The following is an 18,226-nucleotide window of genomic DNA, read 5'->3' as shown; positions in this document are numbered from 1 at the left end:
AAAGAGCAGAAAAGGGATTGTGAATGTTACTATATATATATATATATATATATATATATATATATATATATATATATATATATATATATATATATAATGAACAACAAGATCACACTTAACTGAGATTTCGAACTAATCAGCCTTTATTCCCTCTTTAGCATTAAAAATGTTTAAAAGTTTTTTCTCCATTAAATTTATGATTTTGGTTAATGGAGGCATGTTAGAGGTACATTTGTGGATTGGTAGGAATAAATAATAATAATATATTATTATATTTTCATTGATTATTTTATTAGTATTACAATTTTCCCTCCACCTAATGATGGGCCATTTCGTTATGATTTGAAATCCCAAGAAAACACATTCAAGTTGTGGTTGTAAGTCGACAAATGTGAAAAGTTCAAGCCACCGCACTGTGTATTAAGAGATGAGCAGAGCAACAAATAAAGTTAAAGCGCTCAGAAAAAAACAATTAAAGGGAAACCGGAGATAAATTACATACAAATTATGTAAAAAAATAAATAAAAAAGAAGCATGTTTCTCAATTCTGTGAATACATTTGTTGCACAGTCACAACATGTAGGTGTGACTAAGAGAGAGCATGGTGAGCATGCATGAGTAAAAACCACGTCATCCAGCATGGGAGGCAGATCCTCTGAGTGTTGTTGGGGCAGGACTTGGCCTCCGAAACTGACGGATCAGAGGGAGGAGAAGGCGTGGCCTCTGCTCGCAGCCAGAGAAGCACGTGGCCATGCCCGTTTGCACGAGGTAGCAGCAACAAAGACCAGCCAGTCTGCGGAAGGGCACAGCACAGCGCTCAGGACATCTGCTGCACACACATGTACACGCTCTGAGCTTCACATGCTGCTCACATGCATGGGGCCATGGAGGAGGGGGGGGTCGTCGGTTCTTATCATGACACACAGGCGTTCCACCCATTCACAGAGTGATGTCAGCTGGAGCAGCACAGACCCACATGGATCAGCTTGTAGAGGGAAACAGAAACAATATTTATTTAACCTCACCAATGCACGCCGCTGCATGCATGTGCAACGCCTCTCTGCAGGTTTCCGCCTCAGGTCTGTCTTTACCAGAACCATATGTGCACAAATGACTCAAAGTGTTCACAAAAGGAGGCTTGCACATATATAGCAGGAAGAAGGAAAAGGATATGTGTTAAGATTTTTCTGAACTTTGTATTTTTTAAGTGTTCTTCCTGGTCACAGGTAAAAAAAAATAATAATGATAGTCACGAGAGGTGCAGGAGGCAGAGAGAGCAAAACAAAGCAGTCAAAACAATCTCCTTTAATCAGGTTTTTTTGTTATTTGTTTCGTGATAATTGTTAACGTATGCGGTGCATTAAGCACCCCTGAACCAGTACTTTGTAGAATCCCTTTTTGGCACAGTTGGTGTATGTCTTTACCATATACTGAAATGTTTGCCCTGGCACTTGGCACTGTAGTTGGAAGAAGGAAAAGGAAATGTGTTAAAATTTTTCTGAACTTTGTATTTTTAAGTCTTCTTCCTGGTTGCAAGTAAAAAATAATGAGAGGTGCAGAAGGCAGAGAGAACAAAACAGAAAGTAGTCAAAACAATCTCTCTCCTTTGATCAGATTTTGTCTTTAAATTAGTTTTGCCAATTGTTGAGATTCCATTTCTCTAAGACCTTCAGCATGATTGCAGTATTAGTAACATAACTAGGTCCTGGTAACCTCACGTCACACAGATGTGCTGCTTGTTGAGCAGCATTTCCCCTTTTCTCTTGGCCAAATTTAGCACACATTCAAACGCGTGCGCACATTGCACAAACCTGTGCATGATCTGAGCGCCGACAGAGCAGGAAGCAGAGTTCTGAAGGTTTTGGTCAACCTTGGTGCAGAAGTTATCGAGCTCCACGCTAAACAGATAAGCTGCCACGAGTAGCTCCCTTTATCAACAACGTCTCAGACCCCAGACACGAGCAAGCTGCGCCTCAGTGTGTGTGTGTGTGTGTGTGTGTGTGTGTGTGTGTGTGTGTGTGTTGGGAGAGCCAATATCTGCCTAGTAACTGCAAACAGGCTGTTCCAGATTCACATAAGTAATCCTCAGAGCCTCAAACACACACGCACACACACACCAACAAAACACAGACGTAACACACGCCGACACAAAGAGACGGCTGTGAATCGTACAACCTGTCGTCATGGCAACATTGTCACTTTCAGCCTCTCACGTGCATCCGTCATGGTCGGGGGACGAGAAACGGATGAACACCTACATCCTATAAACGGGGCGGGGGATCCAGAGGCTGAGCTACGACACGAGGGGGATGGGGGATGATACTCAATACTGAACACCTCCCGGTCTCTCCTCAACTGCCCCCCCCCCCCACTCCCACTGACACCCATGAACCTTCACACACTAACCACACACATGCTCCTTCTTTTTCTGCTCTGTTAATACAACTCTCTGACACAAAGAGCTCAGTGTAAAACACAGACAAGGTTTCTGTTGCTCGGCCCGCTCCGACCCTCGCTGCGTGTGCCTCACTTACGCACACACACACACACACACACAAAAAAAAAGCTTTTAAGCCTAAAACCCAATTATACTGCTCTTGGAAACGTATGTAGAAATCAAATAGTGTGACATTCGATCAACACAATGGAGTTCCTGCTTTTACATCTTCACTGTGACCTTTGGCCTCCTAATCTATCTTTCACTCATCAGCCAAGATTTAATCATTTAATCATTATTTTAGGTCAGGATCGGGGTTTCTTTTCCCTGACTACATGCAAATCGCCTCAACTTTCAATGGGAGAAACCAGCTAAAGGCAATGTGAACACAATGTGAACACAATGTCATCAAAAAATAATTTGCATGTAATGTTAAAAGAAAGGCTTTTGTTCCTAGTAGTTATCTCCCGACTGGTGCCACTCTGTCATTTTTTTTTAAGTTAGTCTGTGAGAGAATAAATGCTAAGTTTAAATAAAAGTATAAAAACCATACAGTGCTGTGAAAAGATATACATAAGTGTGAAGTGGAAGAAACGTGATAAATGTTAACGTATGGTGTGCATTATATACTCCTGAGTCAGTACTTTGTAGAATCCCTTTTTGGCGCAGCTGCAGGTCTTTTGGAGTGTGTCTCTACCAGATACTAAAATGTTTGCCCATTCATCTTGGCTCAATCATATTGGACTGGGAGTATCAGTGAAGATCAAAATTTAGGTTTTCAACATTCTCAATTAGATTTAGGGCTGGATTTTGACTGGGCTATTCTGAGAAATGATTATTTTTAACCTACAACATCCCATGGTAGCTCTGCATGTACAGTATGTTTAGGGTTTAGGTGACTCCACACACCGGGTTTTGTGGTTTGGGAGGCTCTAATAAAAACCCTTCCAGGATAACCCTGTACTTAGCTCTGCCCATTTACCCACGACTATCTTCTGTATCCTTCCAGGAAAAGCTCGATGAAGTGCGGTGTGTGCACTTTTCAGCCACCAAAATTGAGGGCGCTTGAGTTTTGCAGTGTTGCTTTGAAAGTCAAACACTTCCCTTCGGGTCACATCTGACCAGAGCGCATTCTTCCACAGGATTGAACACTTTTGCAAGTTACTGAAATTAAAAATGACTTCAATCTATTGCAATCTGTCAGCATTTAAGAAACAGAAACCACCAGAGTGATTGGCAAACCTATTGCTTTGTGTTGTAAATGGACAAGTCTTTTTTCGAATACAGGTTAATCAAACTACAGATGACTCTGGAAGCAAGCAAACACTGTCCATATGTTTTTTTTTTTGTTGTTTTTTTTGTCTGAGGAAGAAAAGGTTGAGCCCCACAATAAAAAGTTAGGGGAAGATCCACAGCTAGCAGCTATTTTTACTTTCACTTCGCTCCACTTCCAGTTTCTGCTTGAAGCTGACAGGGCAAGCCGCGTCTGCGCGACTCTTCTGTCCTTCTCCGTTTCCAAGAATTCAACCACTAATAGCTAACAGTATGTACCCTCAGAACACTAACGCCGTGAGTGATTGCTCTCACCACGGTACTGCTTGTTACGCTTAGGGACATGTGGTATCTGACGCAATACAGAAAATAGGTAGGTGGTGGTGGTGGGGGTTATGTGTTTGGACTTGTTAAACCTTGGGGGCAAAGGATACAGCGCAAATAACACACCACATGTAACCGGTAAGCACATGTTTTCATATTTCAAAACGACAGCGCTGTACACAACACGTTCTCGTGCCAAAAGATGGTAAAAACAGGTATGGGGGTGAAACTTCCCCCCGCAAGTGTCAAAAACAACCCCTGCTGTTCAGATAGATAGATAGATAGATAGATAGATAGATAGATAGATAGATAGATAGATAGATAGATAGATAGATAGATAGATAGATAGATAGATAGATAGATAGATAGATAGATAGATAGATAGAGTCATCTGTCCAAAGAACATTCTTTTACAAGACTTACTATTTACTTCTGTTCTGCCTGGTAAACTTTTAACAGGTCTTTTATGTCTTCCTGATAGAGTAAAAGTTTTTTTGTTGTAGATTTTGTTGTAGAGCTAAACTTGTACAGTCTTTTTTTCTGATTGTAGAGGCATGTACTGTCATTTCATTAGTAACAACAGCCTGCTGTCAACACTATGATGGCATTTTTAGGATTTTTGGGACAAATCCCTTCAGTGTAAAAATCGCTTCAGCAGCCAGAGCTGGGCACATTAAAGCGTAAATCTGTTAGCAGGCTCTCAGGTTGTAACTGTCTTCTTACTGAAGGGCTCAGCTCTTTCAGGCTTACCGTAGTGTTCGGTCTTGCTTCAAAATCCAGGAACACACCATTATAAATGTCAGAGATTTTAACAAAATACTGAGTATAGCTATTTTAATCATATCACCTAACGTGACATAACTGTGCTTTATATTAGCCATTTTAAATGTAAATAAATATGTTTATTCTATTCCAGAAATAGCTTTTTACTTGCATTTTACAGGACATTTTAAGCGGTTTATTTTTTTCAGCGATTTGTGTGTTTATTAACATTACTCGAATTGCTCGGCATTGTTCAAATTAAGATTTAATATCCGTTTAATGAAATATGTCAGGAAACACAAAGGCATTCATAGGGCATCTTGGTTTATTTACCCCCACGACTGTATATCTTTGATTCAGTTCTTCATATAAGGTTTCAAAATATGTTGTTTTTTTAAACTCCCAAAACATTTCTGACAACTTTTCCATTGTGCTCTCAGCCAGTGGCTACACCCCTGTTTACAAACACCAACCTATTGCACAACGGCTTTTAAACTGCTCTGCTCTCTCAGTGCTACTCAGCACTTATCATTTGCTGCCTTCCACAAGACTTGTTTACGCTGACAACATCCTCACAAGTGGGTCCGGTCAGCATTATGCGTGTTTCTGTGTGAGCTTGTGCAATGGACCCAAACAATGAGGATTTTGGCCCCTACACTTGTTGATTAGATCCAGTGAGAACAGTTGAGGGCTCAATGCTTTATGATGAAAACTGATTGAGAGTTTTGCACTATTAAAACTATATTCTCTACATTTTATCTCCCAACCTCCACTTTGGGAACCCCTGGAATAAATGAATGGTTCTCAAAGTTCAAGACATCTGCAAGTTTACTTTAGTAATGAAAGTACACAACAAAATTGATTGTGAAAATGTATTTTAACTTTAAATCTTAATAGTTTTTTTTATTACAAATATATAAAAAAAACTGTTCCACCGGTAAGGAGTTACTGTTGTTTGTGTTGTCATTACATTGCTTGAGGCCTCTGTTTGATTGAGTAACACTTGTATGCTCAGCTGATAGTCTGGGTCACAAGTCATTTCCGCCGTTAGGTAAGGGATTGTGAACTGAAAAGTTTCTGAAACCACAGGAGTAGATCTTAGATTAATCACAAATCCACATCAGCACAGTTGTTCTTTGAAAACTGTAGCCTACTCTGAAGGGCATTTAAACTGGACTAAATTTAACTTGTTCTGGTTAAAAGCCACTTCACTGGGGACTGAGCACACCCAAAGAACAGATCTTCCTACTCCCCTGGTTAATGGGGACAAACTTATTTGTTTACGGGGATGAAATGGAAGTAGGCGGGTATAAAATGTGAATACTTGGTTACAAAATAAGAGTGCAAAATGGTAAAGGAGTAAATTGACTCTTTCATTTAGGTGAAAAGTGAGACATAGGATAGGATTAGGGGCTCATTTGGTAAGTCTCAAGACTTTTGTGTTAAACGTCAGGAATATTGACTGCATAGGCCATAAAATCAAGTTATATGTCTCTTTCCCTTGAACTACTTGATCTCAGTTGGAAACACGTATTTCTGAAGGGCATACTGTTTTCACTCTGTGTTCCCCACTCTGCTGCTTTCTCCTACTACTCCCCGCTTTATTCAGGTGGCTGGGTCAAAATTTGTTGCAGGTAAGATGAAAGCTTGGATCCATCCTCTCTTGCATTACTGATTTAGGCAAAGTTTTCATGGCACACTTCAAACGGTTTGATACCAACAGAGAATAACTTGTTGCACACAGTTGGCCCATCTTTAGGTGGCTACTTCCAGCTGGCTAATTGCACCATACCACAAAACTCAAGTATTCTCAGACTAGTTTCTTGAACCTGAGAAAGAGTTTACTGTATTCGATTGACCCTCAGTCAGCAGATCTGAATTTGATTACAGCAACTTTGGCTGTAGTGGAACGTCAGTGTGGATCTGCAGCCAACAAATCCAGAATCAGATATACTTAATAATCCCAGAGGGAAATTGCTGATTCTGATCCATTGGAACTGTGTGATCCTAACAAGAAAATATGGACCAGAATCTCTGAAGAATGCTTCTGAAACCTTGTGAATCTCTACTGTGATGAATCAACACAGTTCTGAAGGCACCCCAGTGTTAGCAAGGTGCACCTTATAAAGTGCACCTAACTGAATCTGAGTCCGTCTATAGCCCTCATGTCCAAAGCGCGGCCCGGGGGCCGTTTGTGGCCCTTGGAGTAATTTTGGGTGACCCCAGTAAATAAATTACATTTTTACTGCTTTTTTTTACAGCAGTAAAAAGAAATTGGACTTCCAGTAAGAGGAACAGAAGCAGATGGGCACTTTTTGGAATTGTTGAAGAGTGATTCATATTCATATCTTCTTAAATGGAGACAAAGTACTTTCTTTTAACAGCCAAGTTTGTTTTGCTTTCATTTTCATATATTGGTAAGTAGGGCCACAAACATCCAGCAACTATTTCCTCAAAAACAGACTTGAGCACACCCATTTATAAAACTTAGCTAAATACAGTGAGGGTATTTGAAATTGTTTGTTCTTGTATTTGTTGCTGGGAAAACCCTAAAAACAATTTCCAGATCAAAAATAAAAATAAAACATTTGACCCAAAAAGTTGGAAAACAGTTTTTCTTTTTTATTTCTTTTTACCTACAGTTCCTTCTTTTCTACTTTGTTACAATAAATATCACTTTTTAAGTTTATTGCTGGCCAGTTCAAAGGAAAGTAATTCCTGATATTATTTGGAGTTTTTATTTTGAAGTGTGTTTGAAGTGGATTGTACTGGTATGAATTTGACTGATTTGATTATCTATTCCCTTATGATTTTATATGTGATATATATGTTTGTCTATTTGAGAACCCTGACATGACATTAGTTGTGAATAAACACTACATGGATACACCAAACTTAATTGAAACCACTTTCTAAGTATCTTCCGCCCTTATGACTTGTTTGTTGGTACCTCCTGAAAAGACATGTATACAACATAGCGGTCGCTGACCCGGAACCTGCCATAACAAACCGGCATCATGTCTCACAGGTTATAAATCTCCATTTCTGCTGCTGTTGCTTTGGGAAGAAATACAGACCATAGTAATGGTAATAGTATCAGCTCACAGATAAAAAAAATACAAAAGGGAAAAAAGGCCGTTCCCTGCTTATTATGCTTAAATATTTATGTGTGTATTGAGCGTCATTATTCATTCATCCGTCCATTTAAGCGTATTCCTCAGTAAATGGATTCGTGTCCTTGTGGGTGGATGACGAAGAGACATGTAATAACCAGAGCCAGACAGAGCTGCTCAGAGCGCTCCGGGGCTCCGTCGGCCAGCCAATGGTGACACGTTGTTCTCCCTCGTGACGTCATCGCGCACCACTCCTCTTGCTAAAGAAGGAAACAAACATCCATCCCAGCATCAGAAGAAGGGGGACGGGAGACGGAGAGAGAGAGAGAGAGAGAGAGAGAGGAAGGAGGAAAAGGCAGGAGGCCGAGGAAGGGACGTTTAAACCCGTCTAAATCCGCCCGACCGAGAGGACGACGACGACACGGAAACCCTGCGAAGAGAGACCGAAAAAAACAAGGAACTCTCGACAATAACGTCGACCTTTTTTTTCCGTAAAAAAAGACAACCGCTCTTCCCGTCCTCTCGCGAGAAAACCCATCGATTTTTCAGCAGGTGATCATCTTGGATTATTGCTTTATTTTTATTTTTTTCTTGGAAGTGGATTGACGTTGAAAGGGGGGGGGGGGAAATCGGGTTATGGTGAGATAAATTTGTAACAAAACAAAAGAAACAAAAAAAGAAGTGATTTTTAGTCACATTATGGCGACCTTTACCGATGGATTAAAAGGTCACACGGTACATGCTTGGCGGCGACCTACCTTCTTTTGTCTTCGCCACCTCCACCTGACTGGAGGAGTCACAAGTCCCCGAACGTGACTTTAAAAAGCTAGGGAGGGAGCTGTGCTGCTGCTGCTTACGGTCCCTGTTTTTCTGCTTGTCCCGAGCTGGGGGGGATGGGGGGTGAACCAAAAGCCTGTTAATTCCCGTCTACAAATAGAAAATGTATAAGCCGAAAGGACAAGTAGAGCGAGAGAGAGAGAGAGAGGCTGCCGTAGAGATGAACCCCGCGGCTACAGCGCTAACATTAAGCCCAGAAGGTTAGCTTGTCGGAGCCTGGTTCTGCTCGACGCCGGGGCTTTAAAAAGTCGCCTCCGACCGTCTCATTGTGATTATATAATCGGGATAATTATTATTTTGTAAGGTCGGTATGTTGGGGAAGCGTTTTTAGGTCCAGGCGTTGCGATTAAGAGAGGAAAAAGCGAGATAACAGCGATTTTTTTAAAAAACAGGAAGCAAGGAGGATGCAGACAAAGGAGGAAAGCAGAAACAAAGGGGAGGGCAGCTCATTCCGGCTCGACTCTGAAATGTTTCACTAATTATCAGCGTTGGGGCTTTTTATTATTCTTCCAACTTCTGGCTGCGTGTGTGTGTGTTTCTCTCGGTTTGCTGCTGGTTTTTATGGAGCATAATGTCCTGTACCGTCCTTCACTGTGACTCAGGACTTTCCAAGCCACCAGCAGGGCCTGAAACATGAGCTTCCCCCTTTTGTTTGCTCAAGTTAACCCCATATATGTTGGTTTAATGCGGGCCCATATACAGGAATGTTTGGTTCTCATGAATGTGTTTAACCCTTTTTTTTTGTTTTTGAGAGAGAGAGAGAGAGACAGAGGAAACTGTGGTGAGTGGTTGCGCCTGTTCTGGAAACTCCCTGACTTGCCCTGTCAGATGGCTTTTCTAATGCGTAGCTGCACCTCCACAACCCTGACAGATCGAAAGCCTGCGGTGGCAACATAGCAATCATTTTTTATCACAACGCTTCATGCTGCTCATCTGGATGATGTGGAGATCAAAAAGCTATCTCGTCTTCTGGCTATAAGCCGGTTTTGTGCTTCACGTACGGCATTTATGCTGTTTTTTGTATGTTAGACTGCTGAGAAGGGACGGGCTATTTGGACATAAGATTTTAATCGTCTTTTGATGATAAAAAGAGACGTTCGAAAAGTATTTTAAAAAGCTGAGATCGTTTTTGCAGATAACAATTTCCTGTTATCTTTGGGGCCCAACCTTGTCCATTCCAGTCTTAAAGGAATTTCAATAACACACACGTGAAAATATGTACCACAGCTTCTTTGGTGCAGGGATTGGATTAGAGTCTAAAAATGAGCCCACTGTTCAATGCACATATAGGCAGGAAATGAATTGAGCTCTTAGTTTTAATGCAGTTTAATGACTATGAGAGGACATTTGACCTGCCAGTCATGGGGGGGAAGCGTCTGAATCTGTAACCGCCTCCAGTCGCACAACAATGACCCGCTGTCTATGAAAATGCCCCGTCATCAAAAAGTCACGTGCAACTGGGCTGCGACACAGTAACAACTTTTAGAACGGGGCGACAATCCTGGTCACACTGTGGTTGTGTTACACTAGCAAACATGACCGATTGTTACAACAAATTCTTATAGCGTCATTTTTCACAACAATTTGGCTTTAGTTGCTGGTTTCTGTGGAGGGGCCGTGAAAAGTTGCTTTAAAAGACGTGAAATGAATCCATATAGAGAATGTTTGTGCTGAGGTCATTAATCCCCATAAATTTACTTTCTCTAAAAAGTATTTATGCTTTGTTTACAAATAAGAACACCTCAGAGAAACAGAGGTACGCATTTATGGTAGAGGTCTGTAGAAGTGACCGAAGCGCAAACATTTTGCCCCCAACAGCCCCGCAGGACGACACGTGAGTGAAATGGCAGCGATCCCCCATAATCTTTTCCGAGAAGAGCTTGTTGGTGTGAAGGGGCAAGGAAGGAGAAGGGGGGGGGGGACTTAGCCGAGGATTTTGTGGCTCCTGCTGATAAGGAGGGCCCCGAATGTTCTGACACGGGACCTCCTGAAGCACCCGCCGGACTCGCCCCGCTTGCCTGTGAGCGGAATATAAACAAGCTTTCAGAGCGATGGGAGCAGCTGGTTTGACGAGGACGAGCGTGTCCGGGTCTTCCTGCCTCTGTTTCGTCACAGGTGTTTTTGATGCGTTGCGTAAAAGTTCAGCGCCTCCCGTTACGCAACGTCCTGTGGCGATAACGTCACAGCACGACATGTTCTGCCAAACCGCTCGAGCACACACAGAGGCCCGTGTTTGTGTGCGCCGTGATTATGGCACAGGACGTTTACCCCCTTTAAACCGCTGACCCGGTTTGTTACCTGTTATCTTCAGCCCACGGAGCGTTATTTCTACCTGACGAGGAGAAACGGCAGTCGAGCTGTGAGTCAGAGCTTCGCTTTGTGTTTTCGTCGTAAGAGGCGACTCGATGAGGTCGCTCTGGGTTATCAGAGCAGAGCGGGAGTCACTGCGAGGAAGGAGGACGGTTCGTGAGAACCCGGACCAAAACGTAGGGACGGAGCAAGAGAGCGCTGCGTTAGGGAGAAGTTAGGCGAGCAGAACAGGGTCAGCATTGTTTGTCGTCTACACTTCCTGTGGCGACGCGCTCGTTACTGTATTCAGGCTAAAGGGTAAGTCACAACAGGCAGGCGCTACACTCCTCGTCGTATGAACCTGTTGTCAGTCGGCCTTTTTCTCTGGACCTGAATCAGCAGAACAAAAACGTATTTATTTATTTTTTTCTCTTTTTGCTTTTTTCGAGTAGAGGTACCTCTCACTGTCGCTGCGTCATTCACACTCTGCTCGTTTCTCTCCTCCAGCAATGGCTCAACAGACGAACCAGAGCCAGGTCCCCATGCTCTGTGCCATGGGCTGTGGTTTCTACGGCAACCCCAGAACCAATGGGATGTGCTCTGTTTGCTACAAGGAGCACCTGACGCGACAGCAGAGCAGCGACCGCATGAGCCCCATGAGCCCGATGGGTAAGACGTCACACAGAACACACTGAACTCAAAACATTATGGGGGTATTATTATTATTATTATTATTATTATTATTATTATTATTATTATTGTGTACTCTAGTCTGTCTCTGCTTACCGAGCAGGACTATGTAAATCAGAACAGGACAGGCTCAGCGTTGATGTACCAAGGTTTTGAAGCTAGCTAGTTGTTTTCTGATCCATTACCCTTTTTGTTTTATTTCTTCTTACGGGAAGTATATATTTTTAATCTCCTTCTCCCTTTTTGTCTTTAAGGCTCCACTGCTAGTCCTACCTCAGAGGCCTCGGCCATCCAGAGACTAGAAGCCAGTCTAGCTAAGGTCGACGCCTCCCCTGCCTCCTCACCAGACATGTCTAGGTCGGTAATGGCCGCAGATGGCTCTGCCCGATCAATAGGCTCTCTTTACATCCCTGTCTGTATAAACGTCTTTCCTAACGCATGGCTCTCTCGTTCGATCCCGACCAGCAGGACCGTTCAAGGATCTCTTCCTGTAACCCAGCAGATGACAGAGATGAGCATCTCCAGAGAGGATAAGCCTGAACTCCTAGAGCCCGGTGAGACATCCTGCACATAAAAGCCGCTCGCATGGCAGCGTTGAAAGCTCACGGACACGTTAGGACGAACTTTGCTCCGCGAGGTCCCACGGAGGGCCTCGGGTTTGTTTTCGATGCTCTGGAGCATAGCTTAAACTCAACAGCTGGTTTTACTTGGAGCCTCTGAGAGGGAGGCGGTGTCTAAAAATAAGCCTGTTTTAAAAATACCTTCAAACTGGAGGAGACTCTCAGATTAGATCTGCCTGCTGGAGTCATGCTCGGCGTAGAGGGCTGTTTTCTGACAACAGCAATAAGGCCAGTTTATAGACTTCACATGGTAGACGCAGTCTGGAAGGAGGTTTTCTGTGTAGCCTTGAGTAAAAATAGCTTTCACATTTATTAATGTGTTTTTAGCAAAACTGTGTGGTTGCTTTTTTTTTCTTTTTTTTTTAAAGCAAAGAGGGTTTCTACAGTAATGGTTCCCTTACCTGCAGTAAATGGGTCATAGTGCCCAGAGCAGCGTAAAGTTAAGACCAAGTCGGACAGCTTGACACAGCTGGCAGCGTAACTTTAATCCAATACCAAGGAAGCTGGACGGCTGAGTAAATGGCATCAAACGTGACGATCTTTGTAAAAGTGTAGACTGTTAATGATCCAGTTGTGTAGATAGAAACCTTTTAATTTGGACTAGCTGTTAGCATTGCAACACCTAGAGGGTGTCTTCTTATTTTCCTTTATTTATTTATTTATTTATGTATGTATGTATGTATATATATATATATATATATATATGTATATATATATATATATATAGATAGATAGATAGATAGATAGATAGATAGATAGATAGATAGATAGATAGATAGATAGAGAGAGAGAGAGAGAGAAAAAAAAATAAAAAAAAAATAAATAAAAAAGGTGTAACATTGCTGACTTTACAAGAGAACGTTTTTCTGGACCAGACTTCCAAATGTAGTCTTTCTTTTCAGCAATAGAAATTTTCAGCCAGCTGACTAGAGGTGCACAGCAATAGGTGGGGGACAGCCAGGAGTTTTGGCTTTGAGTAGTCTGGTAATTCGGGGGACTTCTGCATTTTCTCTGACTCATTGAAATGACTTAGAACCATAGAAAATATATGATGGAAGATTTTTAGTGTTTTTTTTTTAACTTTCTAAGACCAAATCTAGCTCCTGAAACCAAAATGAAGCATTTGGGACAAATCTACACAATATTTTTCTGCTTTTATACATTTCACCTGCATGATTTGAACGCATCTTTTTTTTTTCTTTTCTTTTCTTTCCTTTTTTTTATCGTGTATAGTTGTAAGCCAGCCTGCTGCTTCTAGTCCTTCTCCTGTAGCTTCGCCCAGCACTGAAGAAGGCAAGGGGGAGACCCCCAAACCCAAGAAAAACCGCTGCTTCATGTGCCGTAAAAGAGTGGGCCTTACAGGTGAGCGGTCGCCACAGTAGTCTGAGATTGTAGTTCTACGTTTTCTAAGTCAGTCATCTGTTTTAATGTTTAAACTTTGCCCCCTTTTGTGCCTCCAGGGTTTGACTGTCGCTGCGGCAACCTGTTCTGCGGCATCCATCGATACTCCGACAAGCACAACTGTCCCTATGATTACAAGGCCGAGGCCGCTGCCAAGATCCGTAAAGAAAACCCTGTGGTTGTTGCTGACAAGATCCAGAGAATATAGATTTTTTTAATCTTTTTTTTTTTTTTTTTTTTGAAACAGCGTTTGAAATGAGAAAACACCTTGAGAAAGACTGGAGTATGAGTGAAAACCTTTGACATGAGTTTGAGCGGCTAAATCGAAAAAGACTTGATTTGATGAAAAAGAAGATGTGGAAAAGACCTTTTCCCGAGGAAGATGCATGAACGATCACTTTTTTTTTCCTGCTTTTGATTAATTCATTAGATTGTTTTAATCCTGTTTTCTGTGGTTTGAATTTGCCGCTTTTTCTTCTTTTTCTTCTTTCTTTTTTTTAAAGAGTATGTGTTTTATTAGGAGCAGACCAGGCACAATGTCCAGGATATGCCGTACCAGGTTGTCATTTTTGTGCCAAACAGCCATTTTTATTAAACCCTCAAAGCATTCTAATTACACAGAAAGAATCTGCACGCCTTGTCCTTCGATCCTAAGAAAACTTCAGCGTCACTCATCTTGAACAGGAGGATTTTTTTTTTATTTTTACCTTGAACCTCCTAGCTTTACCTACCTCAGAGCTGCTGTGTTGTCTTCCCTTCTATCTCATATTCACGCTCACCGACCCACCAATCGGCTCGCCTGTCTTGTATTTCCTGGTTTGGTCGCTTTTTTCCTTTCGCACCCAGAGGGATGGCGGCAGAATTTCCTCCATTTTTCACCAACGAACCCGACGTTATTAAAGGTGGTCCCAGCTCTGATTGTAATCGATCGCCTGGCGCATGGCCGTGAGCGCTAATGAGTGGCCTGGGGCTGGACGCTGCCCCCCCCCCTCTCCCCGTTCCCGATGAGCCTGGTGGGGGAATTTATGCAGCAGATGTAAGGAGCATAAATGAATGAGATGAATGCTCTTTATCTGCATTAGTGTTTAAGAAACATCACTCGCCTTAGGGTTTTGGCTGTTTTTATTTCCAGACAGACAATTTCTTTCCCCCCCCTGATGTTTTTATTATTATTTTCTTCTTTTTTTTTCTTCCATTGTACTGACGCATGGACTTGTTGCATTTGTGGGTTTTATTTTTTATCTTTATTTTTTTTCCTTATGCGCTAACACAAAAAGTCATGTGAGCACAGTGTGTGTTAGTACGTGAGCACCCCCCCTCTACCCATCTCTAGCTGTGGAGCTACCCGGTTTATTAGCACATGTTTACAGACGTCCAGGAGCATGTCGGAGCTAGATTTATATGAAAAAAAAAACCCTAATAAATAGAAACTGAGATTAGATGTAACTTCTCATCTGTTCAGCGGTCTATACAGCGCGTGTGTGCATTTGTGCGTGTGCATGAGCGCATCCCTGTGCAAAAAAAAGTGTTTTCATGGCTGCCTGACACATGTATGTTTGTGACTTATCCCCCCCTCCCCAAAAAAAAAACCCTGTGAGGATGTTTTCTTCATTGAAATAACTGTCTTGATTTTTGTTTCTTTTTCAAACTCTTAGTTATATGCAAATTTGTACAAAAAAGTGGGAAAAAAACAACAATGTGTTGATATTTATGTATTGCATATAATCTTGCTATCCAGCATTACAACAGAATAGTATCATGTAAATAAAACTGTACAGAGAGACATAACCAAGCCTCACTTTGTTGTGTTTACAGACGACTGGTTCACTTTATCCTGGGTGGAGGGGGGGGGGTGCTAGGCCTCTTATGAGCTTCGTATCGCAGCAGCAGCAGATTAAATGCTGATGGAGGACTATGTGGAGTTGCGAGACCGTTTCAAGAGCTTGTTTTAGTGATTCGGGTTTAAAGTGAAGTGAAAGAAACACGGTGCAGAGGTAGAAAACGGGAAGCATGACATGCATGTGAGATTTCACACAGTAGCTCAGGACTGATCAAATGACATATTTAAAAAAGCAAACCGGGCGGGCAGCTGTTCTGGTGGCTAAAAGTATGGAGTCATTCGTGGTTATGGGTGGTTACTGTTATTTTATTCTTCTCACTTCTGTTCACATCTCTCATCTTCCCCACAAAAATAAGTTAAAGAAATCCAAAAAGTTAAACTTGGGCAGATTCAAAACTGCATTTTAGGCATTTATCTCTTAGTTTTGATGCTTATGGGTGTCAGCTGCTGCAAACCCATACTACGGGTTCTCAGCTAATTAGATTAGATGCACTGTACAGTACATGCGCTTGATGCTACTCGGTCAGGCCAACCTTTTGATTACCAAGCCTAACAAGGCTGTGGTTATCCTTCTTTTTCTAACAGTCTTTCCTTCCACTCTTCTTTGCACCAATATGTTTGGGTCAGCCTAATCAGCAATAAGGTTTTGCTGATTATTCTTTTTTGTCCAAGATGTGAATGACTGTGCGGTGCATCTGTCAAGTCGGCCATCTTCCCTGTGATCATGTTGCTGTTGTTGGTCTTTAATATTCACATTTTCTAATTGAATTTTTGGATTTCCATTAACTGTGAGCCATAATCATTCAAACTGCTAGAAATAGGTTTTTAAGACAAATTACAGCGAATATAGGAACTTCTCAATTATAATTTAATGAGACCATTAAAGCAGTCATGACAAGAATAGGGTTAAGGAGCTCCAGGTTCCCCCTTTTAACACACTACCCTGACCAGCCTCCTCTGGGAACTATAAACCTCGCTCCAGAGACTGGTTCAACCCCCTTCTGGGTCAGACAGGAAATATTAATCCTTGGAACCTGGTAGAATCTGATCCTGTTCCACTTTATCCAGGCTTAGCGCTGTACATACACAGCCCTCGCTGCATGTGTGTGTGTGTGTTGTTTTTTCCACACACTCCTCTGGGGGAGATCCAGGACAGCGTGTGTGTTTGCAGATGGCGTCATGGGAACAGCTGCTCAGACAGCTGAGCTTTACTCATGTGGTGTTCCTGTGACAGAACCACAAAGATCACATTGTCCACACACACACAAGAACAAAAGAGGATTTCTATTAGGCTGCATCGGGTGAGAATTCATCAGATTCAACTGTCCCGGCACAATCCTGTCTGTATGTCCTGTAAAGCACAGGCAGGAGAACAGACCATAGCTGAGGCAGTGGTGGGTTAGACTCCCTTTTTGTTCTGTCCCTATCCTCTATCGGGCCCCTGGGTTTACTTTTGCTTAATAAGTTGGTTCCATAAAGAACCTGTCATGCAAAAAGCAACAGATGTTGCTGCAAGACTTCGAGGGACACATGTGGCTGCAGACGGTAAGTGTAAAGATAAACATGCTAACATGTTTTTTTTTAAGAAAAGGAACCAGTCCTGACCACATCCACTGCACCTTCTTCCTCTTTCTCTTTGTGCTCATTTCAAAAGTGTCCACCACCTGATTTTTTCCCCCCTGAAAACTACTTTTTTTTTTCTCCTCCGAGACATTTTATCCCCTCCTTGTACAGCAAACATTGTGCATACAGCTCATAACACGGGAAAAGACTAAACCTTCCACCCAGAGCTGGTGGTGGTGTAACGAGGGCAGCTTTTTGCACAAGCTGTCCTTGAGCAAGACATTGCACAGTGTGCTTCTGTACAAGGCCGCCACCTGGAGGTGAGAGGTAGGAATGTGCAGCAATTTAAGCCTGCACTCATGATAGTGTAGCAGGAAGCACGCATGTCTATGCACTTAATACTGTACTGTCAGTTTGTTCACCACATAGGCTTTCAGTTTAATATTGGCTTCTGCGTTTTACAAGTAACATGGCTGCATTCAATCTGCAATTTCACCGGACAGTTGTCCATGTCATGTGGATATTTAGAAACAGGTCAGGTCAGCCTGTGGGAGTCAAGCAGAGACATACATTCCTGAGATCAAATAAATGGCCACATTTAAACTTCCACTGTCTAATTGAAGCTGATAAAACTCTTTGTGGAGTCGCCCGCCTCCCAGACCCTCCATGTAGTCGTTTTCCTTATCTCAAAGGCAATATTCTGTAAAAGGAGGGGAAACAAATGTGTGTAAATTCGAAGCAAATCAGACAGAAAACATTCACTGTAGTATTAGATTACAATCTACAGATCATAGTAATAGCTAAAACTTGTTATTACATAGAAAGGATTCCTGGATCAATGTGTGCTTCTGTGCTTTTTGTGTCTGTGCTCTGTCTTCTCTAACCCCCTAGGGAGATGACCGTTCACACTGAGCCTGGTTCTGCTGGAGGTTTTTCCTTTCTGTTAAAGGGGAGTATTCCTCTCCACTGTCGCTTCATGCATGCTCAGTGTGAGGGGTTGCTGCAAAGCCATCGACAATGCAGACGACTGTCCCTGTGACTCTACGCTCTTTCAGGAGGACTGAATGCTGCTTGTCAA

General features: G+C 42.3%; 1 protein-coding gene and 1 long non-coding RNA gene across 6 annotated transcripts; one reads left to right on the top strand and one right to left on the bottom strand.

The window, feature by feature from the left end:
• Positions 1 to 145: 145 nt before the first annotated feature.
• On the bottom strand, positions 146 to 8,919 carry LOC118564986. 2 transcript variants are annotated; one of them, XR_004932112.1, is made up of 3 exons: positions 8,667 to 8,919; positions 873 to 985; positions 146 to 793 (listed from the first exon to the last, which is right to left on the bottom strand). It is a non-coding gene; the product is annotated as an uncharacterized LOC118564986 (long non-coding RNA). The 2 variants fall into 2 exon arrangements; XR_004932111.1 differs by lacking the exon at positions 8,667 to 8,919 and adding an exon at positions 2,176 to 2,235.
• zfand5a (zinc finger, AN1-type domain 5a) lies at positions 8,197 to 15,533 on the top strand. 4 transcript variants are annotated; one of them, XM_012881287.3, is made up of 6 exons: positions 8,197 to 8,460; positions 11,542 to 11,703; positions 11,979 to 12,081; positions 12,190 to 12,278; positions 13,578 to 13,706; positions 13,805 to 15,533. In XM_012881287.3, exons 2-6 carry the CDS (start codon positions 11,544 to 11,546, stop codon positions 13,951 to 13,953), a joined length of 630 nt encoding a protein of 209 aa, XP_012736741.2. In that variant the 5' UTR covers positions 8,197 to 8,460; positions 11,542 to 11,543; the 3' UTR covers positions 13,954 to 15,533. The 4 variants fall into 4 exon arrangements, with proteins under 4 accessions (XP_012736741.2, XP_021163608.2, XP_012736739.3 ...); XM_021307933.2 differs by having other exon boundaries at positions 8,198 to 8,460; positions 12,193 to 12,278; XM_012881285.3 differs by lacking the exon at positions 8,197 to 8,460 and adding an exon at positions 8,524 to 8,547.
• Positions 15,534 to 18,226: the final 2,693 nt, after the last annotated feature.

This window comes from Fundulus heteroclitus, chromosome 12 (assembly GCF_011125445.2).
Source record: "Fundulus heteroclitus isolate FHET01 chromosome 12, MU-UCD_Fhet_4.1, whole genome shotgun sequence".
Lineage (NCBI taxonomy): Eukaryota > Metazoa > Chordata > Actinopteri > Cyprinodontiformes > Fundulidae > Fundulus > Fundulus heteroclitus.
Note: the sequence above shows the minus strand (reverse complement) of the source record. Positions and strands in the feature narration are given on the sequence as shown.